Source organism: Macaca thibetana, chromosome 16, assembly GCF_024542745.1.
Source record: "Macaca thibetana thibetana isolate TM-01 chromosome 16, ASM2454274v1, whole genome shotgun sequence".
Classification (NCBI taxonomy): Eukaryota; Metazoa; Chordata; class Mammalia; order Primates; family Cercopithecidae; genus Macaca; species Macaca thibetana.
Window position 1 is genome coordinate 73,759,230 of NC_065593.1, and position 24,784 is coordinate 73,784,013.

General features: G+C 37.3%; 1 protein-coding gene across 15 annotated transcripts in view; it reads left to right on the plus strand.

The window, feature by feature from the left end:
- CEP112 (centrosomal protein 112) overlaps window positions 1–24,784 on the plus strand; it is a 537,631-nt gene that overhangs the window by 252,162 nt on the left and 260,685 nt on the right. For all 15 annotated transcript variants that reach the window (XM_050762401.1, XM_050762392.1, XM_050762393.1 and 12 more), the window contains one exon: window positions 8,471–8,653. In XM_050762401.1, the coding sequence (XP_050618358.1) occupies window positions 8,471–8,653 (183 nt within the window). The remainder of the gene's footprint in view (window positions 1–8,470; window positions 8,654–24,784) is intronic.

Below are 24,784 nucleotides of genomic sequence, written 5' to 3' on the forward strand. Positions count from 1 at the left end.
GTCTTTTTCCTGGACCTTTATTATGATTACCTCAAGCCTTTATCTATGTCAACGATTTGATTTTTCACCATGTTTATTCAGCTCATTGTTTCTGATTTAGAATCAATTTTGTGATGGAGTTATTTGGGTCCTTAGTTAATTCTGTTGTTTTATCTTGTTATCCTTGCATTATTCTTTCATTACACTCATGTTCTTATTAAGTTCTCTTATAATTGTTTCTGGTTTTTAACGATGGGCCTCTTCCTTACTTTCTTCTTTTCCTCTTCTTTGTCGCTAAGTTCACCTTTCTCCTAATGTAATTGATGTTTCTCTAGTTTTCATACTTTTCTCCCTCATCTTGCTTGGGCTTAACGTGGGCACCTGTGTCCAAATCTGTTAAATGGACTGATATAATATTCATGAATTCTCTTTGACTACTTTTCAGCCTGTCTGTCCTCCTCTGAATTTCAGTATGAAGGCACAGGTATTTCATTGCGTTTACTTTTTTTGTGAGATCATGATAGGGATGGAGAAAAAGAGCTTAGTTGCAGTTCTGAACAACTTCTGTTAGAGAAACTGATACTGGCTCTGTCTTTTATCAATTTATTAATGTCTTACACTGGGGTTTTCCTATGTATTAGAGAGTGTTTTATTTTTTATGTGAACTCTAAATCTTATGTTCTATCAGAGAGAATCAGCCCAAGTTTCCTACTTTTCTAACTTTATTTATCTCTCTCCTGTAGCCATTTTTACTCCATTGAAATTGTCCTCCTTATCTTCCACCCAGGCAGAAGGGAAAGTATCAACTGAATGATACATCTTCAGTTCATTTTTCTCTAAAACTGGGATACTGGAAAATAATCCTCAGCATAATTTCAACTTACCAGTTCTATTTCTAGGGTATAGGGACAAAAGAGTATGTCTCATCAAACCATGTCAGAATCTTCTCTTTCTTTCCTTGACTACCTCCTTTTGAAATTTGTGGCCAAGTTATTATTCTTCTTTCCTTGGTTGTTCACTGCCAGTGAATGTTCTCATGTTCTGTATTAAACATTTGTTTTTGTTCTTTTCACAATTTTCAGTTTTCCCTATTATCTTTACCCAGAAGTTTCAGTGCCAAGTATGTTCAGTATGAGGCATCGGTTTCTCTTGGAATACAGTTATTCTCCTGTTGGTAAAGTCATTCCAGCAGCAGCTGAATGACCAACCATCATGGTTTTATAGGGAAGGTTTTTAGATTAAGATTAACATTGTACTAGCTAGCCTCTAAGTCCCTCCAAATTCTTAAACTTCCATATTTCTATTCACTTAAGGGAGAGCAATTATTGTTGAGTTGTAGGACAGATATAACCCCAGGGCATCTAACTGTGACTGCCTCTCTTCCTCCTTTTCTAGCCAGAGAATATGGAGAACCACTCTCCCTACTTTCTCTAGTTTTAACCCATTTTTACACCAGGGCTATGTAGAATATAGAGTTTGTAATTTGATTACTTTCAAGATTATTTTGGTTAGTATTTTATACCATCATTTCCGCTTTTCAATGTGTTAGGGTGCATCCTTCTATAATTTATGTTTCTAGCGCTGGTGTTCCTCACATTAAGTTATGTTATTGGGATGTATTAGTCTTCTACATATTGTATATTGAGAAGAAATGACTTTTTCCATTTCCTTTTCTGTTTCTTTAAATGATTATTAAAGTGGTTCAGGCCGTATTTGCTAGCACTAATTTCACTGTAAAACAGTTACCAGGACTTAAACTATATATCCCAAGATCCCTCGGGACTTGGATGTCCAGTGGCTCCATCTTGGTCTTTCTTGGGACCTAGAATGTGCTCTTGCCCTTAGGCGCTTACATGAAAGTTCAGTTGGAATGAAGACATCATCATCAAGCTGTAGAAGGATTTCGTCTGTTCTAAAATGGAGGCTGATGCTTTTAGGGACTTCAGAACTGGAAAACTTTACTCTTGAATTTCAAGTTCAGCCTGTATTATGGAGTAGCATAGTGGGTGGAGCAGGACCCTTCTTCTTTTTCTTTTTTTTTTTTGAGACAGAGTTTTACTCTTGTTGCCTAGGCTGGAGTGCAATGGCGCAATCTCAGCTCACTGCAACCTCCACCTCCCGGGTTCAAGCGATTTTCCTACTTCAGCCTCCAGAGTAGCTGGGATTGCAGGCATGCGCCACCACGTCCAGCTAATTTTGTATTTGTAGTAGAGACAGGGTTTCTCCATGTTGTCCAGGCTGGTCTCAGACTTCTGACCTCAGATGATCTGCCCACCTCGGCCTCCCAAAGTGCTCGGATTACAGGTGTAAATCACTGCATCCGGCCCCTTTTTCATCTCCTGTTTTGACCTACAAAAATGACAATTTCCTACAAGTCAACCCAGTATTTTCTAGGCGATGAACCCCAACCACAAGCTGTCAACCCTAGCATCTCGGAGGACTATCAGTTGCCACCAGGTGCTTGCAAGTGAGGGCTGACACTACCATTGTCCCTGGAAGACATGCCAGTCTGCTTTAATATGTTTACGGTGGGCACATACCTGGTGTTGTTATCTGTCTCATAGCTCAGTGCTTTTGGATTGTAGAACTTGAAGCCTTCCCTCTTTTATTACAGGGAACTCCTTAGCCAACCTTAATTAAACAGGGTCCTCGATCATGGTGCCTCCAGTTCTCCCTTGTAGCATGTATTATGGGTCTGGATACCCCACACCCCTTAACTTAGAAGGCTTATTAACCATTTAATACTCATTTTGTGGGTTCTGTCTGCTTTTATGTCCTCTACAATGTCCAGAATTTACCACCTCCTGGTCATCATTAACTCCATTAGACATTACTGTTGGTCAACCAAAGTATCTACTAGTCCACCACGAAGAAGATGTGCTATTTTGTGTTCACCTTTGAGATGTGTCCACAAGAAAAGGACAAATGGAAAGTCCAAATGACTCTTTAACATTTATTTACACGGATGGGGTTAGGCACCAGTAAAACGTTTTATTTACAGATCTACCTTGAAGATGTCCTTTGCAGTTACGAATACCATTGTCAAGATATTCCCCCAACATTAGGGTTTCTCCTCTGGACTCTACCATTTATCTGGAGAAGACACCCCTGCCAGAAGATGCTGACAGTGCGGAAGCCTAGGAAAAGACCAGAAAGGGCTCATGACATCCAGAAGTTACCCACATAGTGTTGCACTTAGCAGAGAAGCCTGAGCTATTGCACTTTAAATTGAAAATTATTCTCCACTCAAGCAGGAGAGGTAAAAGCGAATGATATTTAAAAGGCTTTGGCAACCTTGAGATTTGTTCATTAAGTAGAATCACTGAGCAATAGGCCCTGGCAAAATATCAAACTAATAATCATTTATGACTATTTATGTTTAGGCTTGAAATGTGATGATCACTATTTCATTTTTTTCCTGATTTTTAAAAATGAGTAAAGTGAAATTTGAACATGGGAATGATCATTCATGAGTCTATAAGAAACTTCAAATGTCTCTGTTTAGAAAGTTACTGTGAAAGTGCATTAATACTAGAGACCAGAACAAGGAGGTATCATTACTAATGGTCTCACAGCTAGTTCTAGTCATGTGTTTTCTGTTGGGAGAAAATTCTGCAAGTCTTTTGCCCCAATTATAGCTCATTTGGTTACTTTTCTTATTCTAGAATATTATAAAATATTTTGCTTTTAATCAGTTTTAAGTCACATTCCTTCTTCCAATATTTCTGAGGCTTTGAAGAAGATCTCAGTAGAACTTTCTACCTCCCATTTCCCTTCAGTGTGTTACATACTTAAATGATTTTGATTCAAGTGTATAATTTTATTATAATGATCCTTGGTGGTGTAACACTGAGTAGAAATAACGTGTCCAAGAACTAAAAATATTCCAGCTCAGTTATTCATTCACTCAGCTTCCTGAGCAAAATGTCATAACAGCAATACAATTTGAAATATCTCTTTTGTTGGGATTAACATAGTTGTGTGAGACACAGAACAAAGCATATACATTTATTTTAAATAAAGAAAACTTTCTTACTCGTTGTAGTATCTATTAGGAGAAAATGTTTATACTATTTTTTCTGAATATTGCCAATAGTAGAATAATATGGGGAAAACCCCTAAATTTTAAATAAATATAAATCACTATAACACTTCACCGTTCTGAGATGCAAAACACATTTTGCCTTATTATTCATACATTATTTTATTGTTATAAGTGTATATGTTGAAGAGTTTGCATACTTTTCTTCTTCTAAATAACAATACATTTATGTTTTGTTAAATACGGTGGGCACATACCTGGTGTTGTTATCTGTCTCATAGCTCAGTGCTTTTGGATTGTGGAACTTGAAGCCTTCCCTCTTTTATTACAGGGAACTCCTTAATAAGTTTTTCCAACTCTTTTTTTTATTATTATACTTTAAGTTCTGGGATACGTGTGCAGAATGTGCAGGTTTGTTACATAGGTATACATGTGCCATGGTGGTTTGCTGCACCCATCAACCCGTCACCTACATTAGGTATTTCTCCTAATGCAATCCCTTCCCTAGCCCCCGACCCCCCAACAGGCCTCGGTGTGTGATGTTCCCCTCCCTGTGTCCATGTGTTCTCATTGTTCAGCTCCCACTTATGAGTGAGGACATGGGGTGTTTGGTTTTCTGTTCCTGTGTTAATTTGCTGAGAATGATGGTTTCCAGCTTCATCCATGTTTGTGCAAAGGACATGAACTCGTCATTTTTTATGGCTGCATAGTGTGGTGTATATGTGCCACATTTTCTTTATCTAGTCTATCATTGGTTGGCATTTGAGTTAGTTCCAAGTCTTTGCTATTGTGAATAGTGCTGCAATAAACACACATGTGCATGTGTCTTTTTTTTTTTTGAGATGGAGTCTCGCTCCATCATCCAGGCTGGAGTGCAGTGGCACAATCTCAGCTCACTGCAAGCTCCCCCTCCCGGGTTCACGCCATTCTCCCACCTCAGCCTCCTGAGTAGCTGGGACTACAGGCACCCACCACTACGCTCGGCTAATTTTGTTTTTGTTTTTGTATTTTTTGTAGAGATGGGATTTCACCATGTTAGCCAGATGGTCTCGATCTCTTGATCTCATGATCCACCCGCCTCAGCCTCCCAAAGTGCTGGGATTACAAGCATGAGCCACTGCACCCAGCCATGCATGTGTCTTTATAGTAGAATGATTTAAAATCCTTTGGGTATATGCCCAGTAATGGGATTGTGGGTCAAATGGTATTTCTGATTCTAGATCCTTGAGGAATTGCCACACTGTCTTCCACCATGGTTGAACTAATTTACATTCCTACCAACAGTGTAAAAGTGTTCCTGTTTCTCCACATCCTCTCCAGCATCTGTTGTTTCCTAACTTTTTGTGATCGCCATTCTAACTGGTGTGAGATGGTATCTCATTGTGGTTTTGATTGCATTTCTCTAATGACTAGTGATCATGAGTTTTTTTTCATATGTTTGTTGTCTGTATACATGTATTCTTTTGAGAAGTGTCTGTTCATATCTTTCATCCACTATTTAATGGGGTTTTTTTTTCTTGTAAATTTGTCTAAGTTCTTTGTAGATTCTGGATATTAACTCTTTGTCAGATGGATAGATTGCAAAACTTTTCTCTCATTCTGTATGTTGCCTGTTCACTCTGATGATAGTTTCTTTTGCTGCGTGGAAGCTCTTTGGTTTAATTAGATCCTATTTGTCAATTTTGACTTTTGTTGCCGTTGCTTTTGGTGTTTTAGTCATGAAGTCTTTGCCCATGCCTCTGTCCTGAATGGTATTGCCTAGGTTTTCTTCTAGGATTTTTATGGTTTTAGGTCTTACGTTTAAGTCTTTAATCCATCTTGAGTTAATTTTTGTATAAGGTGTAAGGAAGGGGTCCAGTTTCATTTTTCTGCATATGGCTAGCCAGTTTTCCCAGCATCGTTTATTAAATAGGGAATCCTTTCCCCATTGCTTGTTTTTGTCAGGTTTGTCAAAGATTAGATGGTTGTAGATGTGTGGCATTATTTCTGAGGCCTCTGTTCTGTTGCATTGGTCTATATATCTGTTTTGGTACCAGTACCTTGCTGTTCTGGTTACTGTAGCCTTGTAGTATAGTTTGAAGTCAGATAGCATGATGCCTCCAGCTTTGTTTTTTTTTTTTTTTTTGCTCAGGATTATCTTGGCTATATACTCTTTTTTGGTTCCATATGAAATTTAAATTAGTTTTTTGTAATTCTGTGAAGAAAGACAATGGTAGCTTGATGGGGATAGCATTGAATCTATAAATTACTTTGGGCAGTATGACCATTTTCTCGATATTGATTCTTCCTATACATGAGCATGGAATGTTTTTCCATTTGTTTGTGTTCTCTCTGATTTCCTTGAGCACTGGTTTGTAGTTCTCCTTGAGGAGGTATTTCACATCCCTTGTAAGTTGTATTCCTAGGTATTTTATTCTCTTTGTAGCAATTGTGAATGGGAATTCACTCATGATTTGGCTCTCTGTTTGTCTATTATTGGTATGTAGGAATGCTTGTGATTTTTGCATATTGATTTTGTATGCTGAGACTTTGCTGAAGTTGCTTATCAGCTTAAGGAGATTTTGGACTGAGACAATGGGGTTTTCCAAATATACAGTCATGTCATCTGCAAACAGAGACAATGTGACTTTCTCTCTTTCTATTTGAATCCCTTTATTTCTTTCTCTTGCCTGATTGCCCTGGCCAGAACTTCCAATACCATATTGAATAGGAGTAGTGAGAGTCTTGTTCTGGTTTTCAAAGGGAATACTTCCAGCTTTTGCCCATTCAGTATGATATTGGCTGTGGGTTTGTCATAAATAGCTCTTACTATTTTGAGATACATTCCATCAATACCTAGTTTATTGAGAGTTTTTAGCATGAAGGGATGTTGAATTTTATCAAAGACCTTTTCTGCATCTATTGAGATAATCATGTGTATTTTGTGATTGGTTCTGTTTATATGATGGATTACGTTTATTGATTTGTGTATGTTGAACCAGCCTTGCATCCCGGGGATGAAGCCGACTTGGTCGTGGTGGATAAGCTTTTTGATGTGCTGCTCTATTTGGTTTGCCAGTATTTTATTGAGGATTTTTGCATCGATGTTCATCAGGGATAATGGCCTGAAATTTTCTTTTTTTGTTGTGTCTCTGCTGGGTTTTGGTATCAGGATGATGCTGGCCTCATAAAATGAATTACGGAGGAGTCCCACTTTTTCTGTTGTTTGGAATAGTTTCAGAAGGAATGGTACCAGCTCCTCTTTAATCACATTAAGAAAACATTTTGAAACCCATGTTTTAAAGCAAATTTCGTTTGTGTTTTGATTCTTGATTTGTCATAAGCAGATAAGAATTTCAAAGTTAAAAAAGAAAACTTCTGAAATTTAGTGCAGTGTGCATGCCTGGAGAAATGAATGCTATAGCTTTAAGATAAGGTAGTCTGGTGATTCATTGCAAGAAACAAGATCGATTTGGAGCAGGCTCCTACTGTTAGCTTTTTTGAACATGGATTCTCACGCCGAAAATAACACAACATATTCTAGATAACAGCAGTTTTTCCCCCTGAAATCCACCAAAACTGAAGAAAAATCCAAGTGACTGTTCTTAGCAGCTGTGTGGCCTGGAGTTCACTGGGGAAGCTGGCTTCCTGCCGTCCCCTATTCATCACCTGCTTCAAAGACAGCCTGGCTGGCTATAGTTTGCAGGCCAGGTAGGGTGCCATTGTGCACAGTCTGGGAGGATTAGTATCAAAGCTGCGGCAACCAGGCCCTTGGTCTCGGGCTGCCATTCAGTCTAGCAGGGAGAGGCTAAGACTGGCCAAGGTCACAGTCTCCAGTGTGGAGTGGACTGGGAAAGGATCCTGAGAATAGAATGCTCTTTATGAAATCATGGCGCAAGCTTGCAGCACAGCAGGTGCCCTTCTGGAACACATAACATCTGTTTATGTTGGTATACCGTAGCTGACAACGAGATAATGGAGCTTTGAAATTTATCATTTTATTTTTTAAAAGACAACTGTATATACAAGAATCCAGATGCGTATTTAGATCCGATCTTTTATTTGTAAATCATGAAGAAAGCTGATCGATTTAATTGCTGCTTTTTACATGTGTATATTTAAGCAAAAAGCAAAGCGTACTGACTATTAACCATTTATAACCATTGCTGATCAGTAATACCCGAATTCTTGGGGAGGAAGTGACTAGCATTCGAGATAATTTTTTTCAATATTCAGACATTTGTGTCAACAGATTGCAGAAGGATTTACTGAATATGCCCAACTATTTTGATTAGGAGGTTTGTATAACCACCACCCCAACAAATGAGAGTATTTCAAGGGTGAGGTAATAATGATGCAAAAATAAAAATTTTCAACTTGGACAAATTAGAGAAAAATTAAGCTGTACATGAGTTGTCATGACGACAAGGATGTTCTGTTGATGAACTGTCCTCCTCATTGTCCAATCAGATAGTAGAGCTGAAGCTGGAGCATGAACAGGAGAAGACGCACCTATTACAGCAGCATAACGCAGAGAAGGATAGCCTAGTCCGAGACCATGAACGGGAAATTGAAAACCTGGAAAAACAGCTTCGCGCTGCCAATATGGAGCACGAAGATCAAATTCAGGAGTTCAAGAAACGAGATGCACAGGTAATTATCAATAATATTTGATGAAACGGGTATCTGTTTTTAAAAAGTCATCAGCGTTTAATGTTTTCTTCTTATTCTTGTTGATGCACGCTGTTTGATCATTTGCAAAACTGACATATAAATGTGATTTTTTTTTGTTTTTCTCCTCCCAACCCCCCCGTTTTGGGATGAATAAAGCCTTAACTACAGAAACCACAGGTAGCCAGATTAAAAATCCCATGGCGCGCTATAACTTGGCCCCCTTTTTTATAATCTTGTCTCAGTTCCTTTCATGATGGATTTTTTTTTAGGTATCTGCCCCTTACCCCTCCCTTCAGCCTTAGCAAATCCCTATGAAATATATCAGCCTCACTCCTTGCTTTTTGTTTTAATCTCTGTAGGTAATCAAGCAGCTGTTTTAATATTTGCTTTTCCTTCCTAGTGTTGCTGTTTTCATTAGACTATATTTGATTAGATCACTCAGATGGTAATTGATAAAAATGACTCCAGAGAAGGGCTATTTCCCATCAGGTCTGTTGCTTTTTCCTGCACACACACATGCCTCCTAGCCCACATCTCTGTAGTCCCTGTTGGAAGCCATTTGGCAGAATAACCCCCAGCTGTGGTAGCATTTGACTCCTCAAACTTGTGGATGAAATGTGCACTGTCAGCATGGAAAATTATCTTTATAAATTTCAGATGAAAAAAGAAATCTTATTGGATGTGTATCTTTGTGATACAATACATTCTTTAGAATATATATAATCAAGGGCCTTTAGTGTATCCTCTTGAGATTGCTGTGAAATTGTATTAAAGAAAAATTTAAGAGCAATTGATAACAATAAAAAGATAATGTTCTTTTCTAATAAAAACATATTGTATACTAGGTCTAAATACCCCTTTTCCCATTGAAATCTAACCATGCTAACCACACCACACAAGCTTCTTCCTCTAGTTATCCTTCCTCCCCAAATAATATAATTTTCAAACAAAACAAACCTTCTGTTATATTATGTCTTTCAACAATTCTATAATTATCTAAACATAAACACACTACTAATTAAGTAAGATGTTAATTTTTTTGAGTGGACAGCGGGAGGTGGTAAGGCAAAGAATAGGAGTTATTGGTTATTTTTCACTTGACCTTGAGTTGTCTTCTATCTTCAGAGAATAACTGATGCAATATGAATATACTCAGCACAGGTTTTGTTGTCAATGATATACATTTACAGTACAATTATTTTCAACTTGTTTTACGGTGGTTTGCTGCCTAAAAAGGTAGTCATTGTAGTGCCCATGGTACCAGAATACTCAGGTGGTTCCTGTTAAATCATCGTGTATTATATTTTGCCACCAACCTCATTAGAGCCTTTATGAAATATATGCTGGTGTTTTGACTCAATTTGTTAGGAATATTTTCTAGTTCATATTCTCTTTCAAATATGATGTTAAACCTTACCATTGTTTTCCCATGGCAAGAGATATGGGTTCTGAGTCAGTGTAGGATTTGTTTGCGTGGTATAATTGTATAATGGATAAAATAAAATACACTAATTTACATAACTTCCTATTATTTGGGGGCTGTTATGGGAAGCCGATACAAGTGGAGGCCAAATTTAGAGGGAACCTTTGTGATTTTGCATGAGTCGTATCTGCCATATAGGGTGCGGTTCATCCAATCATAACAAAAGGGAAATTTTAGTACTATTACGTATAATAAAGCCACAGGGATAGTACAATGAGGCTATTAATTGAATTTCTTCCTATTGAAACATTAAGTATGAGGACTATATGACCTCCTCAAATGCTGTAGTTTAAGATTATATTTCTCATATTTCGTGTCTTTCTTGGAACGTTTTACTAATTGGAATTGCTGTCAAGGGAATGCCAGTAAGCAATGGAAACAGGCTAAATGCATTCTTGCTCAAAAGGAAAATAATTTTGTGTATGTTGTACTTAGTCGTTCTTAGAGAATACAATTTCTAAAACTTTTAGCAATGAGCTATATTTAAAAAAATCTTATCATGTGTACTAAAATACTCATAATTTGTATTTATCTTTGGTTATTTATTGAGGATATTAATTCAAAGTTTCCTTCAGGTAAGTCTTAAATTTTCAAAATCTATCTCTTCATGGTTGTGGTCTAAATAATGTAATGTATAATACCTTTTAAGTTCTAAATTCATTCACAAATTTCAAGAAAACAAAGTAGGCATATAATTTTCAAAATAGAAGATCTTTTTCAAATCACTGTGTTGTAGTTTGATGCAGAACAGACATATTAAATATTAGATTGTATAATTTTTTAAATTTTAATTCCAGAGAGATTTGATTTTCAGTTAATGTGTGGCTATTCTAGCTTAGCAATGGAGGCCATTTTGTAAAAAGGACTATTTGAAATACTTAACCAAAAGAGGACCAGTGAAATATCTATTTTGAAATCTATGGCTTTGTTTGCTGCTTCCCTTCCACCAGATTCTTAACTGAGTACAGTTTCCTTAAAATCTATTTTTGACTTCTTCCAAATATGTAGTACGTTGTATGCTGATTAGAAAATCATTATTATAAAGTATAGTTACCAACCTTAAGGTGAATCATTCCAACTAGGGACTTCCTTTTGGTGAGTATGTTTTATAATTATTATAGGTTAATTGTTATTCTAATAATTTCTGTTTTAAAGAGCAATGGTAAGATATAGAAATGCACCAAGGACAATGAACTAGTCTCCTCATTTTATTTGGTTCAGTTAGCTAATTATTTTATGTGTATATTATATTTTTATTATAGTACTTTGATTTTCAATGGCAAGATATATTATATTATGGTGCTTAAATTTGCTAATGTGCATACTAAATTTTACCGCCATCATACAAGATGTTCAATCTGGTATCTATCTAAGGTCATATGTTTAAGAAAAAGCATTCAGACCAGTAGAAATCAAGACTTGTAGAAATTCATAACCTCACTGTCAAACATTTCTCATTTACCAGGTCTCTCTTATTGAAATTAGTTTGGAGAATGATCTCATTGATTCAATCATATTTTAATATGAAGAAAATTTATAAATATAATAGCTTCTTCTAACATGAAAGTTCTACATGTAATTCTCATTTTGCTTTTGAACTATAATATAATGAAAGAATTTCTATAGTTTATCCTGTTGAATTACAGGAAAAATAGAGCATAGGTTCCTTGATCCCTTACTTGTCCTTTTAGGGCCCTGAACCATTTAGAGGTTGTTTGATGTTTTACGTTTGTTGCCACAGTAAGTGGTGTGTGTGACTCCTGTAGAGACTGTTGCATAGAACCTTTGTGATCCTCCCCAGAGGTGGCGTCACCATCTTAGGACCGCTACGTGACCTGTTGCAGTAGGGACATTCAGGCACCTGGGGTAACCAGCAACCATTGTGCATCACCATCAGTATCATGCACATTAAATGCAGCAACCTTGCAGAAGGTCATCAGCCATATCTGAGAAATATATTGAATTTAGCATTTGCATATAGTACAGTGGGTCTTGCAAAACATTGGCATCTAAATGCCTTTCTCAATTCCCTACACTGAGAATCATAAATCTAATATGAACAATTTTTACATAATAAATGGGCAGATTATCTTGATTTTGGCATATGATTCACATTAAGAGCTGAACCTATCACTGATTCCAAAATGCAGAATTTGTAGTAATTATCTTCTACTTGGAAAAAAGTTTTCCTAGAAAGATATTGACAGGACAATTTTAATTTTAAAAATCGTATCTCAATTGCATTACCTGATTTTCCATGCATTTGCAAATTTGGGCCTAAGAGAAAAATCTCCATTTATAAACTGAGTGTGTGCCTGCATTCAGGGGCTTGAACACTGGCTGTCATTCTTTAAAGGTTACTTGAAGGTGAATGTAACAATACGTACAGTCTGAACATTCTTGTTATACATGGCTTTTGGTCTTTGGTAGCATTTTTCTAGTGAAAACATTTTAATTTTTTTTATATGCCAGCTACTGTCAAAAGGATCTAAAGCAGCATTTTATAATAAACATACACTTAAAATAAATGAAAATAAGAATTCAGCAATAAATTATATTAACCACATTAGAAAATCTATACCGAAGAAAAAATATTACAGTTAAGTGGAAATTTTAGCTCTGCACTTGCCTGGAAGCCACAGCAAAGAGGGTAACATGGTGAATTGTATAATTCTAATTATGTAATGAAAAAAATCATAGTGGTTCTTTTCTTTCTAGTTCTCAGTTCTGAGAAAAATTTATGCCATTAGACTTAATTTAAAGGACATTGACCAATATAACTGATGATATTTTCCATATGTTAAAACGTTGGAAAGAAAATCTGGTGGGGAAACTTTAGATTTTTTAGTACTTTCATAAAATGTAATTGCCAGATTTTATTTTAATGTGCCAAAATTTCATTTTAATTTATTGAGAATATTATTATTCTCAAATCAAAAAACAAAGTGCTTTAAGAAATACAATTTTGTAGATACTATGAATCATAAGAAAGTATATTTTAAGTCACAGCCTAGCAAATTCTAGCGTAGTTGTTTTACTACTGTGCCAGGGATACTTACAAAGTGTCTTTAGGAAGTAGAAATTACAAACATAGTTGAGATTAGAAATTATTTAGGAGTTAATGCCTAATATTAATTTCCAAGTGTGTTACTATCTCTTTCTTATATCTTATTTTCTTGTTCTCTGAATTTATTATGAAAAACTATAAAAAGAGATTATAAAATCAAATGGTAATTCATTCCAAGAGTAAAAGATACTTACACCTGTATTAAAATGATTCATATCCTACCTGCATAACCAAAATAGTACTTCATCTCTGATATTTTATTCATTAATGACATTTGCTTGGTCCTGAGGTAGTATATATTTTTGTTTCTTCGGATCAAACTGGAGTGATTGCTTGGAAAAACCAAGCTATGTAAACTCTGTTTTTCCCCCAGCCTAATGAGGCTGTTGCTGTTAATGTAACCCTGTTTTTTGTTCCCCTCATCTCCCTGGTGACACACATAGTCACATCAGAGTGGTGGCCTGGTGTTCCAGCTGTGTACACACCAAGCTGTGCTACTCATCCCCTGATGAACTGAGTTATTTGTATTAGAGAGGACAGAGCGTGTTTTAAGTACTGAGTGGGCTTTACTGCAATGTACAAAGTTTAACATCAGGCATTAGAAGGTTGGTGGGAAAAGTTATCATTTCACTTTAATTTTGTAAAAAGAAAATAAGATATTTTTGGTGGGCTCCTGGTAAAACCACACATTACAATTCTCTATTTTCTTTAGATGAAGTTTTATCGTATTATCTAAGTGCTGTATTTAAGATAGCCCAGGAACTTTCTGTATATATTCAAAATATTGATAGAGTTTTTCATAACTAGGCCATTTAAAAAAGCCTGCGGGGGAAATACTGTTTTACTGACACCAAAAACAGGTCATACAGAATTTTCCAAATAGTGGGGGCAAAAATTCTCAGCATATTTTGGCTTGGATGCACTGATGTGAAGATCGTGTTTCATTAGTATGCAATAATATTGTGTCTATTAGTATTACATGTGAATTTAATAATACATTTGCATTATTTATATATTACTATGCAAATTAATATGTGAAAGAATAATATTTCTTAAGTATTTAGTTAGCAGAAAATATAGGAAAATGCCATTTTAAGTAAAGCTTACATTTTGTATAGGTCACCAGCTTTCTTTTTCCATTATAATTCTAAAATTCTATAATTGTTTTCATCCTGAAGACATAAAACTAGTGTATATATACTTGTGATTAAACTGTTACAAATAATTTAACTTTCTTCTCATCGTGGATAAAATTATATTGTTTAAAAAGCAAAAAATACAAGCTGAGGCAAGAAAAATGATTTTTCAAAGAATGATCCATTTGTAGAAGATACAGTGTATCTTTAGTCCTGTGCATATTTTTTAAATGTGGCAGTTACCATGGAAACCACATTCTGTGGTATTTGGTCCACTTTTAGATAGGGAGCATTTCTTTTAAAGACAAACCTTCTAAATAATAACATAAAGTATTCCATTTGAATTAGTAACTTTGTGTCAACTAATAATGATTGCTTTAAAAATCTGTCTTTTGTTCTCATTATATTTAACGGATTTCTTTAGAAATATTAAAGTTGTTCTTGAAGAAGAGGTAATTAAATATGGAAGAGATTTTAAATAGGGAGTAAAATATGATCACTGCAGTGGTGTGAACTGGGAGGGTTGCAAGAGACCACAAGTCATTGTATACCATATGTTCTGCCAGACGTGAAGCTTTTAGTTATATCAGGTGTCTAAGCATCTAGCAGTAGTAGAGTCAGATTAGGTAATCTAAAGAGATCACCACCTCCAACTGTATTCCATTTACAGATAAGAAACCTATGATTCAAGGACAATCTCTTGCCTAAGGTCACGGAACTAGCAAACCAGGTCTTCTTAATCTGAATTTAGTGCTCTTTCTCTCACAGTTTCCTCCAAGAAAGAGTTTAGATTTTTGGAGAGACTTGGACATGGCAAAAAAGGAACAGGGTTATATAGGAATCTTTGCCTGGCATGGGAGAGAGACACTGGTACTCTGCTTCCCTGCTGAGCTTCTCATAGCAGTTTGCATTTCTTTCAGCGATTTGCCATATTTGATATTGCTCCAAAGTCATAATAATGCTTGAGTAATGCTGCTTGAATTCCAGTTTGAGTAAGGAGTAGCTCCTCCAACAACACTGAGTTTTTAATGTTTGTATGTGTTTAACAGCAGCGGTAGCAACAGCAACAACAACAACAACAACAACAACAACAACAACAACAATTTATGGTGTGCTTTCCATGTGCCAAGCCCTCTGCTGGGTCCTTTGCATTGCATTCTCTCATACGACCCTTTAATACCTTATGAGGATGGCATTTCCTATCTGGAAACTCTGTTTTCATCTTCTTACCTGGGTCAGAAGATGACTATATGTATTTTCATTTTACCAATGAGGAAAGATTCAGAAAGCACAAATAAATTGCCCAAGGTTATGTAACTAAGCGTTAGTGTACTGGAACTCATAGCAAAGTCCTCTACTCCATATGCCTGCTAGTGTATGAGCATATTGTCTCTGAATTTTATTTATTCTGCATAAATCCATTATATTCCTAATTTTGGATTGTCACTACCTTACTAGATTTAAAATACTGATACTCATAACTCAAACTATGTATATCCAAATCAAGTATTAGCCAGTAATTTCACCGTTTCTCCAAGGCCACAAGCCATGACTATGTCTTTCTTTTGAGGTAAATTAAGCTCTAAAGAGATATACAATTCTTAATATTTTCTTTGGAATATAGTTTCTTCCAACAAGTTTCAGAATTTGTAGAATAGAAGAGTGAGTACATTTTTGAAATGGGTTCACTTTTGGTTTCACATTATTACTGAAATAAGAAGGAGTACCCAGAGTAAGAATCCACCGGGCCGGGCGCGGTGGCTCACGCCTGTAATCCCAGCACTTTGGGAGGCCGAGACGGGCAGATCACGAGGTCAGGAGATCGAGGCCATCCTGGCTAACACGGTGAAACCCTGTCTCTACTAAAAAATACAAAAAACTAGCCGGGCGAGGTGACGGGTGCCTGTAGTCCCAGCTACTCAGGAGGCTGAGGCAGGAGAATGGCGTAAACCCGGGAGGCGGAGCTTGTAGTGAGCTGAGATCCGGCCACTGCATTCCAGCCTGGGCGACAGAGTGAGACTCCGTCTCAAAAAAAAAAAAAAGAATCCACCAAGTTTTTGGGTCGATGAGGCCTACCAGTCTTGATAAAAACAGCATAGGAATTTGCATTTAGTAGTGGTAAGGTATGTTTTTTCCTGAATGGTTTATGATCTGTGGATATTTGTTATATTCACATACTAATTTGGAATATTACATATGATCCATTCATTTATAGAATGAATTTTTAACTCTCAGAGTTCAATGTTTGTTAGTATTTTTTCCCTAAAGGAACCTGAATGAGGATCCTCTTGCATGACAGAATCCAATAAAAGCCACTTAGAAATGAGGTCAAAGATTATGAAGTTCAAACCTGGAGATTTTTTCATACTGATACAAGGGTATAATTAGAAAATGTGTTTCTTCTAGACTCCTCAAAAACAATTTATGTTGATGCAATGTTAGCTTCATCCTAGAGCTATTTTGTTCAAAGTAAAAACTTTTAAGATGAATTCTTTTTTAAAATGAATACTCCAGAGATAAAGCATTATTCTACATGCAGAATATCATTTCCATTGACATAAGGAAATATGCCTTGAGTTATTTTTAGCATATTACTCTTCCTTCTCCTTTTCACTGAGGCCTCGATGAAATTACTAGGAATATTGGCAGAAATTATCTCTTGAGAAAGTATTGGATGAATAGCTCTTCTTCCTTAATGTCTTGGACAAGTCATTTTTGGATTTCTGACTCAATTGTTTCTGTAAGAGACATTGCTGATGTCTGCTTTTGTATATTTATGGTAATTTTTTGTGACAGAGAGGTTGAAGCCAAAGTGCAAGAAATGATTGGCAAAATGGTGATATCATCAAATGTTCAAAGAGCTGGCAAATTGAAGCTTATTAAACTGTCATTTTGTCTTCCATTCAGGACTAATTGGAATCATGCCTACTTGCATGATATGAAAGATATTTAACACCTGAGCTTTTTTCATGGCAAAAATGTCATAAATTGGTGTCAGGGAGACCTTAAATGCCTATTTGGAGAAGAGAACACAGCATTGTATGAAAATAATAGTCTGTTTTCAAACTACTGTAATATGTGTACAGAAAATATTTTATAAATAGTCATTAAGTAGTAACTTTTAGATAATAAAAACGGACTGAATTGAGCCCCCAAGTATTGAATCAGTAGGTTAGTGTGCAACTTGAGATAATGTTTTTTAGTTGAAACAAATATTAAAGTTCAAGGAAAATTATACTTTTTCACTTGTTTTAATAGTTATTTTAAATTACATCTTGATCTCTTGAGTGCTTTTGGATATTTGTGTACTGGGAGGTTGGGAAAAATCGTAAGAAATCACAAAGAAACAATACACAATTAGGCTTCCAGGGTTTGAAAATGTGTGTTATTTTTCTGGTTTATTTTTATTTGTTTTGCTTAGGTATGAAGTCAAGTATTAGTCAAGTAATACTGAAAGTATTAGTACTATTTGAATATGAGTCAATGGTGTCCTCAGAGATTGAAGTATGCTGAATTATGTGGCCTGGATCTGGGTCTCTTCCCTCATTTGTAGGGACAGTCGTAATCCTGCACTAGTCTTGAGGAGTATGTGTGTCCTTTCACCAGATATTGTGGCTCTGTGATGCAGAAAAGCTTTCAGTGAACAGAGATCCAGTAGTTAAGCCAGGCCCACTGTCTCAAAACAAGGGAATTTTCCAGTGGAAAGACCTGAAAATTGCAGGTCTTTAAAAAGGTTAAAATTAGATTGGTGATTCATTCATCTTAAGTTTGCTCCTTAAGTCAGTATTTATTAAGAAAACAAACCCCAGATCCCTAGGGTCAAGTGGGACCTTATTTATTTTGTTATTTGCAAAGATGTCATTTAATGTACAAAATGCATGTGTTCACCAAATGTTTCCTGAAAAGCTAATTTTTTGAAATGTAAATGTTATCCTCACTTGTTGGCTAAAATGGTAGCTCCAGTTACAGTGACACTGACATGCGGAACAAGAGAAGTGGAGTGTGAGGGCTGAAAAGTTTTGCTCTTCAATTATCCACCAATTACTGCCAAAGTTGTCATTAGACAAATGCCATGAGTTCAAGAGCTGCAGTGTGTTCCAGGCTCCCCTGTTAAAGTCCGGACTGTGCATAGATGTTTCAGACTTGGGGCAAAATTTGGAAATGCACTCTTGTGATGTCACCTCTCTAACCATTTCTATGGCAAGCAATAAAAAAAAAATCACCGTCTACTGCCATAATGTTGGTGTTTCTCTAAAAAAGTATTCATTTCAGGAACAAGAGTAGTAAGAGAATATCTTCTCAAGAAAAATTGTAATTATTGTTAACTGTTTTGATTGCTTTTTGAAATCTCATTGTTGCAGATTGATATAGAAAAAAATTGAACTCTGTGACTTGGACATTTTATAATTATGACCCTTCAGATAATATGTAAATCAAATTTATTTCTGTATAAGTTTACTGGCTAAAAATTAGGCAGAATTCCCCTATGACATCAACTTTTTCCAACTTTATTTCATTAAGATTTTTGGAGTGCCTACCCTGTGCCAGGCCCTAGAGCTGGGCGTGCACACCTTTAGGAGGTGCCTTCCACATCCTGGTTTATGTGAATGTTGCCCAAGAGTTGTACAGGTCATGGCCTATATGGCAGTAAGGGTATTCCTGTACCCAGTGCAAGATAGACCAGTACTCTGCTCTAAAGGAAATTAGAGTTGCATTGGGGAAGACATGATAAGACAGAAACCAAATTAACAAGGAGAATATCACATAGCAATAACTTGTAGGTGAAGAATTAAAGTTGAGAGAGATGATACAGTGATGATTGTGTTAGCTGGCCATCAGAGAACGCCTCTCCAAGGAATAGATTTCTCATTTAAGATCCGACTGATGAGAAGCCAGCCAGACGGAGGCAATGATGGGTGCAGAGACCCTGTAGGAAAATAAGTTTTGTGTGTTCTTGAAATGAGAAAGGAGACCTGTCTGGCATGAGCATAGCAGGTGTGAGAAAGAGGGTGGGGAGTAGCAGACACAAGGCTTTTTAAGCCCTGGTGAAGAGTTTGAATTGCATCTTAACTGTGACGGGAAGACAGAGGCTTTAAGCAGTAAGGTGACATGATTTGATTCATGTTTTTAATAGATTGCTCTGTTTGCGAACAGTCCTAGATGCCTATATGACATGTGTATGTGAGGCAGCAGGACTTGCAGGTGGGTTGGGTGTGGGGAATGAGGGGAAGAAGAAGTACGGGTAACTCCTGGAGTTTTGGTTTGAGCAGCTGTGTAGATGGTGGTGTCAAATACGAGGAAGATTGCCCGGGAACAGAAGCAAAAGCAAGAGGTCTTTTGTTGCCAAGCTAAGTGTGAGCTGCATGTTAAACATCCAGAGGGAAGTGTGTCAGACAGCGAGTTGGATATGCAGGTTGAGATTCCAGAGATGCGAACTGGGCATATAGATAATAATTAAAGCATGGGCCTAGATGCAATTACCAATTTCTTATTGAATATTAAGATAGAGATGCTGGTTCATAGCCAGTCTCTATCATTTACTGGCTCTATAAACCCAAGTTCATATTAGCTAATTACCTCAATACCCCCGATCATCATTTTCCACACCTGTGACATCCATTCATTCATTTAGTGGCGTTCATTGAGCTCCTACTATGAGCCAGGACCTATGCCAGGACCTAAGTATATAAAAAAGGAATGGTTTTTCCCTCAAGCTTACAGCCTATGGGGAAACAGGCATTGTGCATCTGTCATAAATGAAGAATACGATGATTCATACCAACAGATATGAGTAAAGAATGTCTTCCTTTAACATAGACAGAGGATGCATCTTACCACACATCAAAGGCAGTGTGGAATAGGAGACACAGTAACGAAAACCCTGCTCAGAAGAACAAGCTCCCCTCCCTCGCACTTGGTTATGAAGGCACCCTTTGCTGATGATATAAGAACAAGCTCCCCTCCCTCACATGTGGTTGTGAAGGCACCCTTTGCTGATGATATCACCTGATTGCTGTGATGATTCAATCAGGCCCTTTAAGGAATGTTCTTTACCATCCTTTGGTATGTAAGGAGATTAATACCGTCTTGGTCCATTTCTACTGTCTAGAAATATTGACTCTATGCCTACTTGCCAACCAGGTGTGTAACTGGTGACAATGCCAGCATCTTTCTGAGAATGACAGAGGGAGTATGGAAATAGAAGGTTCTATTCTGTGGCCTCCTCTAGCGTGCTCACCCTTCAGGCCTGCTAGAGTTACAGCAAAGTACAACAAAGTCATAAAGAAACTTTGATCCCAAGAAAAGTAGAGATGGAAATTATGGGATGTTGGGGCATCGGGTCTGAGGAGGTTATCAGAAAAGGTTCCATTAGAGTAGACATCAGATGCTTTGAGTTTTAAAAAAATGACTGAAATGTTCTATGCAAATTAGAATGGAAAAAGCATTATAAACAGAAAGAGTAGCATGATTAATATATGAAAACCACGTACCATGTTGAGAAGTCTGGACTGGGTCCCCTTGGCCAGTGATCTCCAATTTGTGGTTTATACTGTCTGCGCCACCATCTGCAATGCCTCTACCATTCCTCCACTAATATTCCACTTCTTACACTTATTATCCCATTTAGTAATTATTTAGACCAGTGTTCTCCCAAGTGGGGTTCACTAGGGTATATGAAGAAAAAACCCAGCACTTCTGTTAATGTGTGTTCGAATTTTGTCTTTAAAAATACTTATTTTGTACAAATTTGTATAATGTATTTAACATATTAATATAGTAATGCTACAAATTTGTATATATACACACACTGTATATTTTATGATAGGAGTGTCCCAAAAAAGTTTAGAGACCGTAATTGTCAACAGTTGAAAGTCACTGCAGAATTTTAAGCAGAAGATTAAGAATTAGCAGGCAGTGAGACTGGAGCCTGGGTGACTAGTTGGAGTCACCCTCGTGAGAGATGATGAGGGCCTTAGCCAAGGCGTGACATTGGGGAAAGTTGATGTGGCAGTGAGTGAGAGAGAGCAGACCACGAGTTATGGTTTGACATGCTGTAGGACATTTATGTGTTGATGCTACTTAAGCAAGTAGAAATATAGGACTGACTTCGAAAGACAGCTCTCCATCTCTATTGAAAAATAAGACTAAAGAATCATGAGCATGGAGGGTAATGGATACTAACAGTGAAGATGAGATCTCCTGCGGAGGGAAAGAGAATTAGAAGAAGAGACACACTGCTTAAAGAGAAGGTGAAGGAAACAGAGCCGGAAAAGAAGACTGAGAAAGTGGGAAGGTGAGTCGAGAGAGAGGCAGGGAACCATGAGAAAGTGGTATTTGAGGAGCCAGGAAAAAAGTAACAATAATACCTAACTCATGGATTATTGTGAGAATTTGGAATGGGCAAATGCTTCTGAATAACTGTCAATATTAGTTTATTTTCTTGAGTTGTGAACTGTGGTTATACAACATAAATGGACTACTACACCAAATGAACGGTAGTCCATGAACACTGGCTGCTTCTCACCTAATTCTGAAGTGGTTGTGGGCTGTGAGATCAGGGAGTCCATTTTAGAGGTAGAAAACGAGATCCAGATGAAGGAAGCAACTCGGGCCATTACTGACAGACACAGGCATGATTTTCAGGCAGCAGTAAACCGGGCTTGTTTAGTGATATGGGGAGGATCAATACCACACCCAACCAGCCCAGCATCGCCAGTCCTGTGGTTGCTCCTGAGCAGAAAGGTTTCATGTCCACAGAGAACTTTGCCAGTTAGGTACTAAGAAAGCTTTCACGCCTCACCTAGGGAAGCAGGGATTAACTGGCAGGATCACCCAATGAAGCACAAGCTCAATTCTGACGGGAAAAAAGGAGTAAGTTTTGCCTGGGCCTATCTAAGAACCAAGAGTTTGAGGAACTGATCAGCGGGAGAACATATCTTGGATCAGCTAATGGGAGATAAGGAGCTTCCGACCACAAGCTGCATGGAAGCTCCTCTAAAATGCCCAGGTTCCGAGACTGAGTCGCTCAGTGTGAGAAAGCTGCTACCCCACATACTTCACTGTGCCTGGAATCTGCCCGTTACATTGCTTGAAGTATCTCTAAGTAGAATTTGTTCGGGCTGAGTAACATTCTCTCTGTTGCTTGCCCTTTTCTTGATTTTAATTTAATGCATTTGCCTTGAATAAGTAACTCATGAATGCATTCAAAAATTCAAAATGGATCAACATATACAGTAAAATGGATACCTGCATAGATAATTTCTGAACAGTGTTAAAACTTAAATGAATAACGATATATGGTAAAAAAAAAAAAAAAAAAAAAAAAAAAAAAAAAAAAAGATCATTTTGAAGATGAAATTGTATCTTCTTTCATTGATCTCTTTGTTCGTTTGTTTGTTGAACACCTTTGTGTAGCAGTCACTGCGCTAAGAGGAAGTATAGAGAAACAAGACAAAGGCCTCCCCTGCAAGGGTTCTTAGCAGAAAATTTAGCAAGTGGATGCAGCATGATAAGTAGGATAAAGGCTATATGCCCTGTACCCCAAGCCAGAAGACTGATTGCCTGAAGGAAACGGGGGAGTCTTCATAGCACAGGGAAGATCCGAACAGCATTGAGTTGGGCAGGAAAATAGCTATTGTACGTACCATATTGTGAAATTATTTCTAATTAAATTGCTCGCATCAAGCTGAAATCCATTACACTCAAGCAATGGAAGTTTTGATGGATGGAAAGAGTGTAAAGGGAGAAGGAAGAGTGATATTGCCGGAAGATAACCCCCTGGTGGGATGCCCTGGGGGAGGTTTTGGAAGACTGGACCTCTGGAGGTGGGTTGGAGCAAGGCAAGAAAAAAAAAACAAGGAAGTGCAAACAAGAGGGTAGGAAGATGCTTAAGGCAAACTTTACCTGCTTTGAAATTGTTCCTAGGGTTAGTGATACCAAAACTATAGTCACCTAGACACCTGAAAGACGAAACACCCCCTCCCTGAGAAAAGTAAGCCCTAAGATGCTCCTGTTTCCAGAGAAAACCTGAGGGGTGGTGAGAGGACGGCAGGTCAGCTTCTTCGGGATCAGGCTGCAGGGCTCTTGCCTGCTGTGAGATCTGCTCTCTCTGGGTTGAGGGCACTGCCTACTCCACCTCTCTGCTTCCTAGGTCTCTTTCCTGATCTTGCATGAGAATGTTCTCTCTCTCCTGTACCCCAGCCTGAGCCCTAGCACCCCATTTGCTGAGCTGCCTCCATGGGTGTGCTTGCAGCACTGGGCTGGAGGTTAGATGTCAGACGCAAACAGGTGTATGCTTACAGGTTTGACTAGTCATGGCTATATAAGATTACAACGTAAGGATGGAGACAGTACTTATAATCTATTGGTCCTGAAACAGCGGGAAATTGCAACATCTACTTTTAAAAGAATGGTTATTCTTATTAAAATGTGATTTTGTGACATATAAACATTTTCAATCAGAAAGTGACCTAATTTTAAATTTTCTGTATATCATGTAGTTTGAGAAAGGAACAATATTGCATGCTAGACACCTTCATATGCTTTCTAGGAGGAGGCACTTATGTATTGTCTCAGTTTTCACAGGTGGGAAGACAGACCCAAGCTATGCAGCTCTTAAGTGCAAGGGCTAGGATGTGAACCCAAATATGTCTGACTTCAAAGTCGTGAACTCTGTCTCCCCTGCACCTCATCATGATTATAAGTTACAGGCATATCCACTGGTGGGGAAACCTGTTTTTTTTTTTTCTTGCTACTACTCACTAGAGACTTGTGGTTAACATTCATGAATATTGTGAGGGCAGTTTCACAGAACAAATCAAATTGACATGTTAGAACTATTTAGAAGGGCATATAGTTTGGAAGTACTCTAAGTCCCTCCCCCAAATCTTAGAAGAGTGTCCCCCAGCATTTTGCACATAGTATTCCAGCTCTTTTTTTTGAGTAAGCATTAATGTTATATTATAGTTATAGCTGCATTTTTCCCCCTAAGCAACCTTTTCTCTTCTGAACCCTATGGCAGCCCGCGGTTGTGTAGATTGAGCTCAGGAATGTCTTAAAACATTAATTTGGTTTGACATGACTTGCTGCACAAATTAATTATTCAGGCACATACTGTTCCATGTACATGAAAAGAATGAAACTGTAGTGAATTGCATTTTAACTACCACATGTGAACTGTAATGTTATTAGCAAACAGACTGTTAAAGAACAAAAGCTGGCAACATATAGTAATTCCGAATTGGGCCAGTCCCACAAAATTAGCATAAATATGTGAATCAATCAGAATAGTTTTGGACTTCCTAGGAAAGTGTCCCTATTCTTATCTAGTTCTAAAAGAATGTAAAATAAACTATTCATTTAACCAAGTATAAAAATATGCCTGCTATGCCGTTATAATCATGTGTCATTAATCAGAAAATACT